The 19,949-nt window shown below is 35.7% G+C and overlaps 1 protein-coding gene across 10 annotated transcripts in view; it reads left to right on the top strand.

The window, feature by feature from the left end:
* The window catches only part of DLG1 (discs large MAGUK scaffold protein 1), a 237,004-nt gene extending 218,775 nt beyond the window's left edge, over positions 1 to 18,229 (top strand). For all 10 annotated transcript variants that reach the window (XM_084871554.1, XM_084871550.1, XM_084871555.1 and 7 more), the window contains 3 exons: positions 6,774 to 6,883; positions 15,421 to 15,512; positions 16,411 to 18,229. In XM_084871554.1, coding sequence (XP_084727680.1) covers positions 6,774 to 6,883; positions 15,421 to 15,512; positions 16,411 to 16,517 — 309 coding nt within the window. In that variant the 3' untranslated portion in view covers positions 16,518 to 18,229. The remainder of the gene's footprint in view (positions 1 to 6,773; positions 6,884 to 15,420; positions 15,513 to 16,410) is intronic.
* The last annotated feature ends 1,720 nt before the right edge of the window (positions 18,230 to 19,949 follow it).

The raw sequence follows: 19,949 nt of genomic DNA on the forward strand, positions 1-19,949 counted from the left end.
TATTAGAAACAACTTTTTACCACTAAGTAATTTAGATGAAATGAATAAATTCCTAGGAAGAAATAAAGCTCACTCAAGTAGAAATAGAATATTTGAATAGCCCTCTACTTCAATAAAATTGATTTTTACTTAAAAATCTTCCACAAAGAAAACCCCAGGTTTAGATGGCTTCACTAATAAATTCTACAAACATTTAAGGAAGAAATAATACCCATTTTGTACATAAAATTTAAAAGGTGGGAACACTTTCTGAGAGTCTAGCATTACCTAGATTTCAAAACTTGACAACACATTACAAAAAAACGGCAGACTGCTATATCCCTCATGAATATAAATACAGAAATTCTAAATAGCAGGTTAGCAAATTGAGTCTAATAATGTATAAAAACTAGGGGCCCGGTGCATGAAATTTGTTCGGGGGAAGGGAGGAGAAAGGTCCCTCATTCTGACTGCACTCTCTCCAATTTGGGGGCCTTCAGTGGATATCCTACTTATGGCTTAGGCCTGCTCACCGTCATCTCCTTTCTGACTTGCTGCCACAGGGGCAAGCAGGGTCCTGCTGTCTGCTCGCTCGCTACGTGGGACATTCTTGCTCCATCTCTAGCCGTTTGCATGCACAATGGCCCAGAGGGCCTAAGTCCGGGGGATGTCCCTGCCCCTCCCCCAGTTGCTCCACACCTGAGTGTATAAACCCGGAGTGGTCGGAGGGTTGTTCTGGGACCCCAGCCACACTGGGCCTATACACAGATCTACAGGCTCAGAGCAACCTGGATCCCAAGGATGTCTGTCCCTGGGATGCAGGCCGCTTGATGCTGGTGCGCATGCAAGTAGCCACCCTAACCCAGTCGCTCTGTGCTTGCGTATGCAAATTAACCTGCTATCTTTGGGTTAATTTGTATACTCCTGATTTGCTGGTGGTCATTGCAGAGATATAGTCAATTTGCATATTTTTCTTTTATTGGTGTAGAGGGAAATATGTCATAATCAAGTAGCGTTTATCCAAAGAATGCAAGAGACATTTAAATTTTAGAAAATCAGTCAATGTAATAATAAAGAAAAACCATATGATCACTTGCTTAGTTCAGGAAAAGCATTTGACAAAATCAGCGTCAATTCCTTTTTTTTTTTTTTTTTTTTTATTACAGAGAGGAAGGGAGAGGGATAGAGAGTTAGAAACATTGATAAGAGAGAAACATTGATCTGCTGCCGCCTGCACACACACCCCTACTGGGTATGTGCCCACAGCCAAGGTACATGCCCTTGACTGGAATCAACCTTGGGAACGTTCAGTCTGCAGTCCACCACTATACACTGAGCCAAACCAGTTAGAGCTCATCATCAATTCTTGATTAAAACTCTCCACAAACCAAGAATAGAAGATAACCTTCTCAAATTGATAAACAATATTCCACAAGGATATTTTTCCATTGATTTTTAGAGAGAGTGAAAAGGAAGGGAAGAGACAAAGAGACACATCTATTGGTTGCCTCCCTTATGCTCTCCAACCTGAGGCTGGTATTGAGCCTGCAACTGAGATACGCACCCTTGACTGGAATCGAACCCAGGACCATTCAGTCCATAGGCCAACCTTTTATCCTCTGAGCCAAACAAGCTAGGGCACCACTTATTTTTAAAATTATACTAGAGGTTCTAGCCAGTAAAATAAGACAAAAGAAAGAAGGGAAACTCATGCAGATTGTAAAGGAAGAAGTAAAATTGTCTGTATTTGCAAATGACATGATGGTCTATATCAGTGGTCGGCAAACTCATTAGTCAACAGAGCCAAATATCAACAGTACGATTGAAATTTTTTTTCTTTTTTTATATATTTTATTGATATTTTAAAGAGAGGAAGGGCGAGAGATAGAGAGCTAGAAACGTCGATGAGAGAGAAACATCAACCAGCTGCCTCTTGCACACCCCATACCAGGAATGTGCCCGCAACCAATGTACATGCCCTTGGCCGGAATCGAACCCGGGACCTTTCAGACCGCAGACTGACACTCTACCACTGAGCCAAACCGGTTTCGGCTGAAATTTCTTTTAAGAGCCAAATTTTTTTAACTTAAACTTCTTCTAATGCCACTTCTTCAAAATAGACTTGCCCAGGCAATGGTATTTTGTGGAAGAGCCACACTCAAGGGGCCAAAGAGCGGCATGTGGTTTTTTTTAAGCTACTAGAACTAATAAGTTTAGCAAGATTTAAGGATACAAAAATCAGTTGCATAGGAGAAACCAAGATGGCGGCATAGGTAACCACCTAACTACAGCCTCACACAACAATTTCAAAAAATACAACTATAATAATATATAAAGTGGACATTATCCAGAACTACAGGAAAGTTGCCTGACTGGAAATTCTACAATTTCCAGTAGGAAAGAGAAAACCAGAAGGAAAATCAGAGAAGTTGTAAAAGCCTAAGGTACGGAGACACATTGCGTGTGTGGAGAGGACAGAGCCGGAGAGGAGGGGCGGCTGAATGCCTGGCTAGCGGGAAGGAGATAAAAGCTCCAGACTGTGCTGAATTCCAGTTCCGACAGCACTGAACCCCAGTTCTGAGTGAGACCCTGGGGACGCAGACACATACAGAGGGAATCTGGGCTGTAAGGCGGAAGCTCAGGGGAGCGTTGAAAGGCAGAGCCCCCAAGTCGCACACATTTCGCGCAGAGGACAGACTGTTGATTGAGCCGCTGGATTGCCCTTGCGGGAAGGAGACATAAGCTCTGGACTGCTCTTAACCCCACTTCCAACTGCACTGAACCCCAGTTGCGGGCTTGTTGGGGGAAGAGACTAGACTGTCTGGTAGCAGGCAAAACTCTAGGGAATGTTTCTCTCAGAGGTGCTTGCAGTGAGTACCAAAGGACATTGAGGAACACTGAGACTCAGGAACCTCATAGGGCAGGGCTAACCGGAAGCCAAGGCTGTAGGCTCCACCCTGAAACTCCGCCCCATCCAAGCTGAGCACAGAGGCTCTTTTAGTTTTCCAAGTCTAGTCGAATAAGGCTGTCTCTTGGCATAGATACAGCTGATCCTCCCACCCTACCAACTCAAGGAAGCAGCGAAAATGCCAAGACAAGGAAACAGATCACAAACGAAAGAAATGGAGGCCAAAAGCGACTGGATATAGAGTTAAAAAACACACAAGGTTTATCAAGAATCGCCTAGAAAAGGCCGATAAAATAAACAAGACCTATGAAGATATGAAAGGGGATCAACTAGAAATAATAAAGGATCATCTAGAAATAAAGAATACATTCTCTGAAATAAAAAATATTATACAGAGTCCTAAAAACAGAATGGAAGATTGTAAGAATCAAGTCAAAGATTTAGAACACAAAGAGCCAGAGGATACTCCTCCGCCGAAGCAAGAAGACAAGAGAATCCAGAAAGTTGAAGATAGTGTAAGAAACCTCTGGAACAACTTCAAGCGAACCAACATCAGAATTATGGGCATCCCAGAAGATGACAAAGAGCAAGATATCGAAAACATACTGAAAGAAATAGTGACAGAAAACTTCCCCCACCTGGGGAAAGAAATAGACTTACAAGTCAATGAAGTGCACAGAACCCCAAACAAAAGGAATCCAAAGAGGAACACACCAAGACACATCATAATTAAAATTCCAAGAGCAAAAGACAAAGAGAGAATATTAAAAGCAGCAAGAGAAAAGCAGGTAGTTACCTATAAAGGAGCACCCATACGATTGTCAGCTGATTTCTCAACAGAAACCATGCAGGCCAGACAGGAATGGCAAGAAATATTCAAGGTGATGAATAGCAAGAACCTACAGCCAAAAATACTCTACCCAGCAAAGCTATTACTCAGAATCGAAGGCCAGATAAAGAGCTTCACAAATAAAAAAAAAGCTAAAGGAGTTCATCACTGCCAAACCAGAATTATATGAATTGCTAAAGGGGGTTGTTTAGGAAGAAGACAAAATAAAGATAAAAATTATGAACAACAAATATGTAACTATCAATAAGTGAATCTAAAAACCAAGGGAATTTAAAAATCTGATGAACAATATTAACTGTTGAATATAATAGAATCAGAAGTACGGAAGGGGAGTGGACTGACGATTCTTGGGGAAAAGAGTGGGGGGTGCAGGAAGAGACTGAACATAAACTGTGCACCATGGATGAGGACAGTGGGGGGTGGGGAAAGGGCAGAGGGTGGGGTGGGAACCTGGTGGAGGGGGAAAAAATGAACTTTTGTAATATGAACAATAAAGATTTATTTTTTAAAAATCAGTTGCATTTCTGTATACCAGACCAATCATAAATTGAAATTTTAAAAACATTATATATTGTGACATCAAAAAATATTAAATACTTAGAGATAAAGCTGACAAAAGATATTGAGACCCATACAATGAAAACTCCAGAGCATTGCTCAGAGAATTAAAGGCCTAAATAAATGGAGAGATACACCATGTTCATGAATTGAAGACTCAATCTTGCAGAGCTGTCCATTCTGTCTAAGCTAACATATATATATATATATATATATATATATATATATATATATATATATGAACACAACCCCAATAAAAAACATCTGCCAGCTTTATTATGGGACTTGATAAATCAAATTAAAGTTTATATGAGAAGCAAGTACAATACAAAAAAGCTATAAGGGATTCTAGCCCTATCGTATTAAAATATACTATAAAGTCTTCTTAATTAAAACCTAGTATAGTACTGTCATATGAATAGACAAACAGACCAGTAGAATAGAATAGAAAGAGTCCAGGCAATACCCAAATATATATGAAAATATAGTATCCTAGAGGCCTAATGCATGAAATACAGGGGCAGGGGGTCCCTCGGTCTGGCCTGCACCCTCTCACCTGCAGGCGGACATCCCCCTTGCAGTCAGAGGTCCCTCTCACAATCCAGACCCCTCGCTCCTTACCACCCGCCTGCTCGCTGCTCCTTAGCGATGCCACAAAGGTAGAGATGCTTCCAGCACCACCACTGCATTCACCTGATTTCTGGCTAACCCGTGTTCTCCCTGTGAGAGCACACTGACCACCAGGAGGCAGCTCCTGCATTGAGCATCTGCCCCCTGGTGTTCAGTGTACATAATAGCTACTGATTGTTCTGCCATTTGGTCAATTTGCATATTAGGGTTTTATTATATAGGATGTTGAAGGTGCAATCTCCACTCACCAGGGCTTTTAATAAAAGACTTTTTGGTAAGTAGTGCTGGGACGACTAGAAAAAATTTAGTTAATTAATTTAAAACCACACTCACACTATACACAAACATTGGCTGTAATACAATTGACAGAGGAAAATATAACCTAGTCATAGTGCAAGTATTTAACTATGAATTAAAATTTGGATCCAATTAAAATTCTTTTTTTTTAAAAATATATTTTATTGATTTTTTTACAGAGAGGAAGGGAGAGAGATAGAGAGCTAGAAACGTCGATGAGAGAGAAACATCGACAAGCCGCCTTTTGCACACCCCCTACCGGGGATGTGCCCGCAACCAATGTACATGCCCTTGGCCGGAATCGAACCTGGGACCTTTCAGTCCGCAGACCGACGCTCTACCGCTGAGCCAAACCGGTTTCGGCCCAATTAAAATTCTGATAAATTTGACCACATTAAAAATAAAAATGGGGCCGAAACCGGTTTTGCTCAGTGGATAGAGCGTTGGCTTGGGGACTGAAAGGTGCCGGGTTCAATTCCGGTCAAGGGCATGTACCTTGGTTGCCGACACATCCCCTGTGGGGGGTGTGCAAGAGGCAGCTGATCGATGTTTCTCTCTCATCAATGTTTCTAACTCTCTGTCCCTCTCTCTTCCTCTCTGTAAAAAATCAATAAAATATATTTTTAAAAATAAATATAAATAAATAAATAAAATAAAAATGGTATTTACTTAGCAAAAAAAAAAAAAACTTTTCCAAAAACTATTGGAAAACACTGTTTCCAAAATCAAAAAGCAAGTGACAGAGAAAAAAATTGCAAGCAAGGGGCTGCTATTTTAAATACATAAAGAACTCTTAAAAATTAAAGAAATAGAGACCAAAAATCTAATAAAATAATAGAAAAAAGATATGAATACACAATTCACACAAAAATTAGATATAGAAATAATAAATTAGAAACTAATGAGATTGGCTAGCTACATAGGAAGGGGTGGGAAAGGATGGGAGATGGAAATGAGTTGAAAGGATGAAGGGTGACATTTCTTCAAGAATACCTTTTTATATAATTTTGACTTTTAGAACTATGTTAACATTTTATACATTTTTTTTAAAAAAAGGAAAGTTGAGAGAAATGAAAAATGACACACAAACAGAAACTAAATTAACTATATTTCAAACGAATCACTGCATTAAAGAGGGGAGGGTAAAAGAGGAGAGTCTTAATCACAATAATCCTGAATTACAGGCTAAATACAAAAATATCTGTAAATAAATATTGAACTCTTTTGTTTTTCAGAGTGGTATGAGTTAACAGTCATGAAACTACTGTATATTCTAGAATTGAGCAAATTAATATATTGACAATAATGAGAGCCAGGTTTCTTAACGTATTTTCATTCCTTTTTAAATGTAATATATATTTGAGAATGGAAAATTAATTATCATAGTCATTCATTGTCTTTATTTAGTTTGCTAACAAAAATGACAAGTTTGCTTAAATTGAAAATGTTCCAAAAATATAATTCTGATTCTGTACATATAGGAAATATATCTTTGATATTATTGAAAATATTTGTTTCACTTGTTTTTCTTCTTTATTTCCTCTATTATAGGGCAAACACTGTATCCTCGATGTGTCCGGAAATGCCATAAAGAGATTACAGATTGCACAACTTTACCCAATCTCCATTTTTATTAAGCCCAAATCTGTGGAAAATATCATGTAAGTGAAATAAGACATAGGCTCTAATTAGAGATTCAGTCTCTATCATTTATTAATTTAGGTAATTTACTTAAACTCCCTATATCTTAGTTTCTTTATCTGTAAAATGGAGAAATTAATAGTATACCCACCTCTTTGGATTGTTGTGAAGATAAAATAAGCACTCTGTGATATAAACTATCATCATCATCACCAATATTAATATACTTAAGTATAAGGGAACATGTATTAGAATTTTAAATTTAAATAGTCACATTTGGCTAATACCTACTGAATTGAGCAGCAGTACAGCTCTGAGTAACCATTAAGAAATAAAATGTTGTATAATAGAGGGCAAGAAATACAATTTAAATAAAAACTAAAAGAAGAGAGAAAAGGGCAGACAAAAACATATTATAGGCAAGGCAAAAAGAATACAGACAGTAATATAGTATAAATGAACTCAAATATTTCATCAATTAAATGATAGACTAAAGAGTCCAGTTAAGGAAAAAGATGATCAGAATGGATAAAGAAAAAACAACTGTCTTGCTTTTACAGAAAGAGGAAAAAATTTTTCCTTCTACTCTTCTAGGTGCTAAGCGTGTCTCTGTAACAAAAGACAGATTAACAAAAGAAAAGCTTACAGATTTAATTTTTTCATGGCATAGAAGCCTTCATAAGGAAATGAAGATCCAAAGAAATGGTTAAACCTGAACATTTTATACTAGGTTTGACAAAGAGCAGAAAATCACGGGAAAATGTGATAGGACCATAGGATATGAGCTAAGAGTAGTAAACTAGAGGAAACTTACCAAGGCCTGTTCATTCAAATTCCTCTTAGCATCCCTCCAGGAATGCTGCTTTTCTCCAGCTATGGGAGGTCATTTCTCACATGAGGATCTTATGACCTACTTCAGGGGTAGGTCAGAGTTCTTCCTGCACCTGTCATTTTTTAAATTTCTTTATCTTAATATATGCAGTATGCCAAGGTACCATATTTTGTGATAGTGTGTATGAAACCTCTCACCTATATGTTGCTTTCATAAGGCACACCTTAAATATTAAGCTATGGAAAGGCCAAAAGTAAGAGAATAGAAAAAAGATATACCCTGCAAAAATTAAAGGCAAGCTGGTTTATATTTCTATATCAAAGTAAAGTTTAAAGCAAGAAGTATTAATAGAGATATAAAAGAGCAATTTTATAAAAATAAAAGTTTATATAGGAAGATCTACTTAGACATTTATTTGCATTTAAAGCCCAGTTTCTAAATATATAAAGCACAAATATACAACTGTATAGGAAAAGAAAAATCCCACAATCATAGTGGGAGAACTTAACACATCAGTCAGAAAGTAATGGAATAAGAAAACAAACAGAAAATCACTAAGAATATAGAAACAGCACATATTTCAAATTTTACCTTACATATGTAGAACATTACACTTGACATCAACAAAATTTACACATTTATATGAAGTGTGCATAAAATTACCAAAACTAATCTTATGCTAAGCTACAGAATACGAATGATTGGCCGAAACCGGTTTGGCTCGGTGGAAAAGGTCCCAGGTTCGATTCTGGTCAAGGGAATGTTATTGGTTGCGGGCACATCTCCAGTAGGGAGTGTGCAAGAGGCAGCTGATTGATGATTCTCTCTCATCGATGTTTCCAACTCTCTATCCCTCTCCCCTCCTCTCTGTAAAAAATCAATAAAATATTAAAAAAAAAAAAAAAAAAAAAAAAAGAATACGAATGATTGAAAACAAATATTCTCTGGCCATTATGAAATTAAAACAAATCAACAAGATCACTAGAAAATTCCCATATATTTGTAGGTTATGCATTATACTTCTGAATGGGTCAAAAAGAAATCAGCCTAAATTAATAAATGTTTTGAACTAAATGCTAATGAAATTGTCAAGTAAATAAATTTGGAGGATCTAGCAGCCTTGCTTATGGAAATCTACAACTGTAAGTATTAGGAAAGAATGCTGGAAGTCAAATATTAGGAATAAATGTTGAAAATCTAAGATCTTGAGAAATTAGAAAAACAACAGACAATTAAACTCAAAGAAGGTAGAACTTAATGAAATAGAAAACAAAATTATGGTAGAGAGGATCAACAAAACTAAAAATGTTGTCTTTGAAAATACTATAAAATGTTAATAAGAAAGATTAAGGAAAGAAAATAAAGAAGGCATAAATAATACAAGGAATTAAAGTGGGAATATCATTACACATTCAATAGACTTTAAAAAGGTTAGCACAGACAATCAATGAGCAAAGGACTTGGATACTTCACAAAAGGGGATATCCAAATAATCAGTAAACATGAGATATGGTGATCAATTAATCATGGAAATGTAAGTTAAAACCAGTGTCACAATCTACCACCCAGAAGCTGAAAGAAAATGTCAAATGTTGGCAAGTATATAGAGCAACTGAAACTCATAACACTGATAAGAATATAAGTTGATACTTCCACATTTATAAACTGTTCATAGTATCTCCTAAAGCTGGACATACACCTAATTTAAGAACTAGAATCTCATTCCTAGATATGTACTCAATAGAAATGTTTACATTGATGTTTCTCTCTCTCTCTCTCTCTCTCTCTCTCTCTCTCTCTCTCTCTCTCTCTCTCTCTCTCTCTCCTTCCCTCCCTCTCCCTCACCCTCTCCCTCCTCCTCCCTTTCTAAAATCAAAGATATACACTGAGTGGCCAGATTATTATTATCTCTGAATGCATAATAGTCTGGCCACTGTGTGTGTGTGTGTGTGTGTGTGTGTGTGTGTGTGTGTGTGTGTGTGTGTTAGAGGCCCAGTGCATGAATTTGTGCATGGGTGGGGAGGGGACATGGGCGGTTAGCCAGCCTGCCTGCTGGTCAAGGGAACAATTCGCATATTAACCTTTTATTATATAGAATATACTCTGAGTGGCCAGATTATTACGCATTCAGAGATCATGATAATCTGGCCACTCTGTATTTTTTTTAAAAAGAATATCCTGCCGAAACTGGTTTGGCTCAGTGGATAGAGCGTCAGCCTGCAGACTGAAGGGTCCCAGGTTCGATTCCTGTCAAGGACACATACCTTGGTTGCGGGCACATCCCCAGTAGGGGGTGTGCAAGAGGCAGCTGATTGATGATTCTCTCTCATCGATGTTTCTAACTCTCTATCCCTCTCTCTTCCTCTCTGTAAAAAATCAATAAAATATATTTATAAAAATAAAAAAAATCCTACTAAAGAAAAACACTTTTTAAAAAGTAATAAATAAAAATAAAAGGTTTTTAAAAAATTAGAGAAAACTGTTACTTTATTTTTTTCATATATTTTATTGATTTTTTTACAGAGAGGAATAGAGTCAGAAACATCGATGAGAGAGAATCATCGATTAGCTGCCTCCTGCACACCTCCCACTGGGGATGTGCCCGCAAACAATGTACATGCCCTTGACTGGAATCAAACTTGGGAACTTTCAGTCCGCAGGCCGATGCTCTAACCACTGAGAAAAATGGGTTTAGGCGTAAACTGTTACTTTATTAACTAAGTTTATGTATATTCTAAATCCTTTCTTGTCATTTCAACAGTCTTCACAGTGCCTTCACCAGGAGTAGATTCCATCTCAATAAATCACTTTCTTTGTTCATCCATATGAAGCAACTCCTCATCCATTCATTTTATCATGAGATTATAAAAGGAGAAAGTTTTACAATAATAGTCAGAGACTTCAATTTCCCACTCACAGTAATGGATAGAACAGCCAGACAGAAAATAAGTAAAGAAATGGAGGACTTAAACCACACAATAAATCAGTTAGATCTAATAGACACATACAGAACACTCTACCCAACAACAACAGATTACAGGATGGAGCCAAGGTAGGTTTATAGTTCTTTGTATGGAAAATAATACAAGAATAGCTGTTTTGTGTACTCACAACTATAACCTACTTTTGCCCCATTTTATATACATTCTCATTTGCACATGGGACATTTTCCAGGATAGACCATAGGTGGCAAAATGCCTAAATAGATTTTAAAAGATAAATATCATGAAAGTATCTTTTCTGATTACAGTAGGTTGAATTTAGATATCAAAAGTAAGACTGGATATCTGACAAAATTGTGGAAATTAACAAACAAGCAGTGGGTCAAAGAAGAAATCACATGAGAAATTAAAAAATATTTAAGAGATGAATGAAAACTGTAACAACATGAAAATGTATGGTACACAGCAAAAGCAGTGTTAACAGTAATTTATAGCTATAAATGCTTACATTAAAAAGCAATAAAGCACTAACCAGTGGTCTTCAGTGATGAGAGCATCAGTCCTCACACCTAAGGATCTCAAGTTTGATTCCCAGTCAAAGGCATGTACCTAGGTTGTAGATTCACTCCCTGTCCCCAGTTGGGGCACATATGAGGCAGCCAATCGATGTGTCCTTCTCACATCAATGGTGTTCTCTCTCTCTCTCTCTCCCTCCCTCCCTCCTACTCTCCCTCCCTCGCTCCCACTCTCCTTCTCTTTCTTCCAGTCTCTTTGAAAAGCAATGGAAAAAAGTATTTTCCAAAAAGCAAGAAAGATGTCAAATTAACCTAACTATAACTCAAGGACCTAAAAAAAGAATAAAACTCAAAACTAACAGAGGAAGTGAATAAAGATTAGAGCAGAGATGAACAAAATAGAAAACAGTAGAGAAAAACCAGTGAAACCAAAAGTTGGTTCTTCATAAAAATGGGCAAAAAATGACAAACATTTAGCTAGATGGATTAGGGGGAAAAGAAAACTCAAATTACTAGAATATGAAATGAAACTGGGGACATTACTACTGATTCTATAGAAATAAAATGACTATAAGAGTAATATTAACAATTGAGCTCCAAAAGAAATGGGTAATTCCTAGAAACATAAAACTTGCCAAGACTAAATTACAAAGAAATAGAAAATCTAAATCGACTTATAACTGGTAAGGACACTGAATCATTAACTCCCAACAAAGGAGCGTCCTGAACCAGATGTCTTCACTGGTGAATTTTACCAAATATTTTTAAAATGTCTAATGCAGATCCTCAAACTTTTCCAAAAAATTGAAGAGAGAATATATCCTAACTCATTCTATGAAGGCAATATTACACTGATACAAAGACACTATAAGGAAAGAAAACTACATTCAAAGTCAACAAAATCAGTTGCATTTCTACACACATACTGAATAATCTGAAAATGAAATTATAAAAACAATTTCATTTATGATAGCATCAAAAAGATTAAAATGCCTAAAATTAACCAAGGTGAAAGATTTGTACAATGAAAACTATAAAACACTGAAGAAGTTAAGACATAAATAAAACACATTCCATGTGCATGGATTAGGAAGAAGACAATGTTAAAATGTCAAAACTTTTCAAAGCAATCTACAGATGCAATTCAGTGCAGTCCCTTTAAAAAAAAAAAAACACAAAAAAAAACAGTAAAACGTGAAGACTCACACTTCCTGATACCAAAATTTACTGCAAAGCTATAGTGATCATCACAATGTGGTATTGACCTAAAGACAGACATATAGACCAATGGAATGGAATAGAAAGCTCAGAAAGCTTCATGAATATAAACAATTGCTTTTTAACAAGGATGCAGGGTTATTCAAAGGAGAGGAAAAAACAGTCTTTTTCAACAAATGGTGCTGAAAAAACAATACCCACATGCAAAAGAATGAAGTTGGACCCTTATCTAAGCCTTCCACAAAAACTCAAAATGGACCAAGGACCTAAATGTAAGACAATAAAACCTGGGAAAAAGAAATAGGACAAAAGCTTCACAATAGTGGGTTTGGCAGTGATTTCTTAGTTATGACATTAAAGGTGTACATAACACAAGTGTCAAAAAAAATAGACCTGCCCTGGCCAGGTGACTCACTTGGTTGGAGTGTCATCCCATACACCAGGAAATTACAGGTTCAATTCCTAGGACACATACCTAGGTTGCGGGTTTAATCCCTGGTCAGGGCACATACAGGAGGCAGCTGACTGGTGTGTCTGTGTCTCTGTGTGTCTGTGTGTCTGTGTGTCTGTGTGTCTGTGTTTGTCTCCCCTCTCTACCCCCCTCTTCTCTCTCCTCTCTTTAATCAATGAAAACATATCCTTGGGTGAGGATTTTTTTTTTAAGATTATACTTCATAAATATTTAAGTTTTTTGTATCAAAAGGCACAATATACAAAGTAAAAAGACAACCCACAGAATGGGAGAAAATATTTGCAAATCATATATCTGGTAAAGGATTAATATCCAGAATATATAGAGAACTCCTAAAACTTAATAGGAAAACAACTCAATTCAAAAATGGGTAAAGTGCTTGAATAAACATTTCTCCAAAGAACATATACAAATGAACAATAGTAGCACATGAAAAGATGCTTAACATCACTGTTAGGAAAATGCAAATCAAAACTGCAGTGAAATATCACCTCAAACACACACACAAGTGCTGGCATGGATGTGGAAAAGTTGGAGCTCCTGCACACTTGTAGGAATGTAAAATGGTGCAGCTGCTATGAAAAATAGTATGGCAGTTCTTCAAAAATAAAAATAGAAATGCCATACAATGCAATAATTCCACTTCTGAATATATACACACAAAAATTGAAATTAGTGTCTTGAAAAGATATTTGTATACCCACGTTCACAGTAGCATTGGTTCGCAATAGCTAAAATGTGGAAGAAGCCCAAGTGTTCATCAAAGGATGAATGGATAAGCAAATGTGTTATATACATACAAAGGAAGGAAATTCTGCAATATGGTACAACATGGATAAACCTTGCAGACATTATGCTAAGTAAAATAAGCCAATCACAAAAAAGACAAATTCCACTTACCATGGAGTACTTAGAGTTGTCAAAATCATAGAGATAGAGATAGAAAGTATAATGGTGGTTGCCAGGGGCTAGGAGGAGGAAAGAGTAGTTATTTTTAATAGGTCTTGTATTTGGTTTTACAAGATGAAAAGAATTACAGGAATGGATGGTGGTGATGGTTTCAACAACAGGAAGGAAGGTACTAATACTCCTGAGCCATACGTGTAAAAATGGTTTAAATGGTAGCTTTATATATTTAGTCATGTATATTTTACCACAATTTTTTAAAATATTTTTTTTATTTCAGAGAGGAAGGGAAAGGGAGAGAGAGATAGAATCATCAATGATGAGAAAGAAACATCAATTGGCTGCCTCCTGCACGCCCCACACCAGGGATCGAGCCTGCAACCCGGGCATGAACACTGACCAAGAATCAAACCCTGACCTCCTGGTTCATAGATTGATGCTCAACCACTGAGCAACACCAGCCGAGCCACAATTTTTAATTTACTTCTTTTAATCACGGTAGCGTACCACAGTAACAGATTTTAGGTATAAAAGCATATGATCATTTTAATAAACAGAAAAAACATTCGATAAAATTATCTATTCATGACAAAAACATTTTAAAAACTGAATAGAATGGATTTTTCTTAATCTCATTAAGGTCATCTACAAAATAAGAAAGCAAACATCATATTTAATGGTGAAATATTGAAAGTTTTCACTCTTTTAAATAGGAAACTAACTCCCATGTACCCATCATTCAGCTGCAACAGTAATTACCATTTATGATCAATCTTGTTTCACTGCCCCCCCCCAAACATTATATGATTTCATCCATATATTTCAGTATGTTCTTGAAAGATAGGAATTTCCTGTTTAAAAACATCATTATGGCCGAAACCGGTTTGGCTCAATGGATAGAGCGTCAGCCTGCGGACTGGAAGGTCCCGGGTTTGATTCCGGTCAAGGGCATATACCTTGGTTGCGGGCATATTCCCGGTGTGGGGTGTGAAAGAGGCAGCTGATCGATGATTCTCTCTCGTCGATGTTTCTAACTCTCTATTCCTTTCTCTTCCTCTCTGTAAAAAATCAATAAAATATATTTAATAAAAAAAACACATCATTATGTCACACTTAGTAACTCGTTAAATATCATCAGTTCAAAATTTCCTGATTGTTTTATAAGTTTTGTGTATGTTTTTCAATTTGCTTGAATCAAGTTCTAAATTGTCATGAAGAGACCTTACTTGGAACTTGATTCAAACATATCTTTTTTCCCCTGTTTATTTATTGAAGAAACTATTGATAAATAATTTCTTCTGTAGCTTTTCCCAGACTATATTTTTCTAATTGCCTTATTATAATGTTGTTTAATGTTTATGTCTCCTTTATCATCTATGAATTGGTACGAGATCTGTAAGTCATATTTAGATATGAAGTTTTTACCAAAATCTAAACTGTTGAATCTTAATTTTTTTGGCTGCCTTGAGCCAATGCAAAGATGTGTTAAAAACCCTTCTGTCATTCCTAGTACAAAGCTACATATTCAGTGACTGAATCTAGTTTTTAATGACATTCATTGTCTCAACAGAGCTCAGCTTTTCATGATTTTATGTTTTTATGTCTTCTCTCCTTTGTCATCTTTCTTCAAAAAATATAATGTAATTACAAATTTCTAAATTTATTTGCATAGGGAAATGAATAAGCGACTAACAGAAGAACAAGCCAGAAAAACATTTGAGAGAGCCATGAAACTGGAACAAGAATTTACTGAGCATTTCACAGGTTGGCATCATATGTGACAATGCCCTTTATGATAGAATTTTGCTTTGGAGCCATATGAAGTGACCCATTGAAAAGGATTTTGAACTATGTCCACATCTACCAGTAGTAATTGATACTCTCATTTTCAGAATAATACATTTAACCTAGGCAGTGGTGATGAGGACTCTTGAAATTTAGTATTTCTTGTGTTATCGATTAGGATAGCATGTATAAGAATAACTCACACATAACTGGAGAAAAATAGACTCAGATTTTATTTTTTCTATGAAATTGACTTTTATCCTTTATAAATCTTGATCCATTTTAAAGTATTATTTCTTTAAAAAGAAAAGAATGAGTAGCAGTTTTCAAATAATCTCTAATTCATTTTGTCCTTTAAATTACCTCTTAGATATCTCTGAACAGTTTTTTGTCATTATTGTCATTTATTTGTTTGAAATAATGGTAAGTGTATATTTGGTAGTCACACTAAGTACCATAGTGCCATGATAATAATTTCAGACTTACAGAAAAATTGTAAGAGAAGTACCAGCAATTCTTATATACTTTTACTCCTTATTCCCCGAATGTTAACATTTACATTTATAATTTTTTCTGAAACATTTAAGAGTAGGTTGCAGACAGATACTCTTTTAGCTCTAAATACTTCAGTGTGTATTTCCCAAAAACATAAGAGAAAGAAAAAATTACCAAGTCCCATTTTTTTATCAGTTTTTAAAATTAAATTTTTTTATATTTTACAAATAGGAAAATTAATTAAATGAGCAATTTAAACAATGCATAAATGGCATCCCTTCCTGAATGAATAGCTGTTTCTAAGATTTGGCGTCTATTATTTCACCAAGAATTATAATGGTGAAGACAGATAATTTAATGGGAGTTTCTGATTTCATTACAGCTATTGTACAGGGCGATACGCTGGAAGACATTTACAACCAAGTGAAGCAAATCATAGAAGAACAGTCTGGTCCTTACATCTGGGTTCCAGCGAAAGAGAAGTTATGAGGACTGATGTTTCTCTGTTCCAGTCTCATTTTCTTTGACATTTCTTTTCCCTTTCTTTTGGAGTCTGTCTTTAATACTCCTTCCATGTTGAATCTTATCCCACTCATCATGGTCTGCAAATCGCACTTATTTTTGCAACCTAGTGTCTCCTTCAAGTTGTAGCATCTGTATTACTTTATATCACTACTGGTTTATGGCCATTTTTCAGAACTGAAAATGGAATGGCCTGACCAGCTATTAAGAATTTGGGAAGATGGGAAAATTGTGGTAAAATTCCTTAATGTTTAAGGGAAAGTAACTTTAAAAGATTTTCAGAAAAGCTTTATATACATTTTTTCAAATTTCAATATAAATGAAAGAAAAGTGGTTTTAATCAATGATTTAGTAAACTTGGAGCAACAGTGCACGCTTAACTTTAATAGCATGATTTGGCCAATATACTAGTTCTCAAATCCTTTTCTCAATTGATCTGTCTTATCTGAACCAATATTTCATTATAGAAAAATAAGAAAATATATGTTTTTTAATTTCAAAATTAATGTCTGGATTAACTTTCTTAATTTCACAAGGGATATTCATTTTTCATAAGAGTTCTTAAAGTCTATTATTATTTAAGGGCTTTGTGTTTTTCTTTCCAATACATCTGCTAGGGATAACAATGTTTAAATGTTTTTAACATAATTGTGCAACACTATTCCTTCAAAAGTTGTCCATATGTAATAAGCATCACATTTCTGAATTGAGGCCAGTTTAGGTGCTAGGGGGAGCTCACCTTTTACAGATAAGGTTGGAAAAATTTCATAGACAAAAGTACAGACAAAGCCAACATTATAGTGGTGATATAGTAATCGTGACCATGGAAAAGGAGTCCAACTCATAGTCTAAACTTTAAACGTATCCTTAGGGGTCAGATTTTAATGAATATTTTACCCACAATAACTGCCTATTTTGTTATAATAAATATATATATATATAAATATATATAAAACTTTCTTTAACTAAACTCTGTAACTATGGGAATTATTTTCTTTACATAGTTGCACACACAAACATATATATTTAAAATATATTTTTTTCTTTTGCCACCTACTCTTTTTGTTTGTTTTTAATTAAATATTAATTGATTAGACTTTATCTTCCTTAATCATGTGAACTGAAAACATGGGTATGGTGGTTATGGAAAGAAACCTTTAGGGAAATTAGCTTACAAGTAAAAGTATGCATGTTCTCCTCTTTTCTATAAAAGTTTTCAAATGGTTCCTGGTTGGTTTGATTTTGTTTTTGTTACTGTTATTTTTGTCATTGGGTTTGAATTTGGTCGTATGCCTCTCCTTCCAGTTCTCCTTTCATTCATAGGAAAACAGGCAAAAAACCTCGTGTGTGTGAGTGATTTCCCCTTCAGACTGCACACCTTTCATCTCTTGTGGCTGCTTTTCACTAGAGTTGCACAGATCCTCATGATGAACAATTTCAAGAAATTATAGTGAAAGGTAGATATGATTTCAGAAATCAGTTTCTCTGGTGTTTTATATTAATAATATTGTTTTGCTTCCATTGCTTTTTTTGGTGTTGTTAATTAAATACGTGTTTTTGACAACCTCCGCATTACAGTTTCTTAAACAATGAGTACTGGTTTGTAAAGAATTATCAACATTATCCATTCCATTTATGAGAAAGAGGAGAACAGCTAATAAACTTTATTGTGAAATCCATATGTTAAATGTGTCTTGAATTTTGAAAGAAAAATATTATTTTGCAAGCTAACATTTTCTTAAAACAGTTTTGGGCATCACATAATTTATAAACAATTCAAGAGCCATTAGGCAAGTTAGTCAAAATTTCTTCTGTAGTTTTGGTATTGAGTATGTTAACACAATACTGTAGCTGTTATATTAAATATAGTAGATTGGTACCAAACCAAATATACTAAAAAAAAGTATTGTAAAATTATTCAAGAGCCCCAAAAATCACCATATAGCAAGATCCCAGCATAAGACGTTTTGAAGTATTTACTGGTCACATGTTATAAAATATGGAGAGGTTATAAATTATGCCACTTATGTATTAAAATATATATATTTAGCCCCTACTATGTAAGTTGATGTTTTCGTAAGAAAATACAGTTGACCTTGTAAAAACATGGGTTTTGACTGCCCAGGTTCATTTATATGTGGTTGTTGGTTTTTTCCCCCAATAAATACATAGGCAGCCCTCTGTATCCCCAGGTTTCCCATTTACAGACTCAGCCAACCATGGATTGGGAATCCACAGATGCGGAGGGCTGGCTGTATATTGTTCACCATTTTATATAAGGGACTTGCAAATCCATAGATTTTGGTATCTATGGGTGGTCCTCCAATACCGAGCGACAACTATAGTTAAATTTGGGGGGAGTCAAAAGTTATATGCAGATTTCCGACTGCACAAGGATTGGGCCTTTTAACTAGCCCTCATGTTCTTCAAGGGTCAACTGTACTAACTTTTGTGCACCTTTCTAGATTGTATAGAATTATAAATTAAAGTACTAATTGCTTAGTACAACTCTGCAACAGCCTCTTTAGTATATTGATATTTATTTAATATAAAGAAGAGAAGAGTTAGTAACTCCACTATAAGGCTTAAGTGAAATCACTTGCCCAAGATGACTTAGCTAGTAAGGAGCAGTGATTGGTATTTGTATCCCAGTCTCACTGACCCAAGTTCTTTCTAATACACTATGCTGCCGCCTTTTCAGCTCCTACTATGGGAGGCACTGTGACTTAAATTTGAATCGTAATGTAAATATCTGTGTTTTCTGATGGTCTTAGGCTCTACAGCACCGGTTCTCAACCTGTGGGTCGGGAACCACAGGTTGAGAACCACTTGCAGGGTCGCCTAAGGCCATTGGAAAACACAGATATTTACATAATGATTGGTTAACAGTAGCAAAGTTACAGCTATGAAGTAGCAATGAAAATAATTTTATGGTTGAGGGTTACACAACATGAGGAATTATATTAAAGGGTCAAGGCAGTAGAAAGGTTGATGAAGCCGCTTGTCCAGAATCACATAAATCACACTACTTAGAGAACAGACACATAGGACAAGGCATTCCCATCATAGCTGCAACAACTGTGGGAAATAAGCCACACTAACACTGTCACAGTGACATACAAAGAAAGAACCTCCTAAGAACCAAAATGGGACAGTATCAAGCTATTCTAACTCACAGAGGCTAATACTATTTGAATAATTTATGAAATTTTTTTTATTTGTAAATGCTGCTTAATATCCTTAAGTTGAAAAATTTTAAATGCCTCTTAAATGTGAATATATTGTATACCATAGTTTTCTAATCCATTATCTGCTGATGGGCATTTATTGTGCTGCTTTGAACATAGGGGTGCATATATCCTTTCTGATTGGTGTTCTCTCATACAGTGGGTTTTCTTG

Source organism: Pipistrellus hanaki (assembly GCF_964339955.1).
Source record: "Pipistrellus hanaki genome assembly, chromosome: 2".
In the NCBI taxonomy this organism is placed as follows: domain Eukaryota; kingdom Metazoa; phylum Chordata; class Mammalia; order Chiroptera; family Vespertilionidae; genus Pipistrellus; species Pipistrellus hanaki.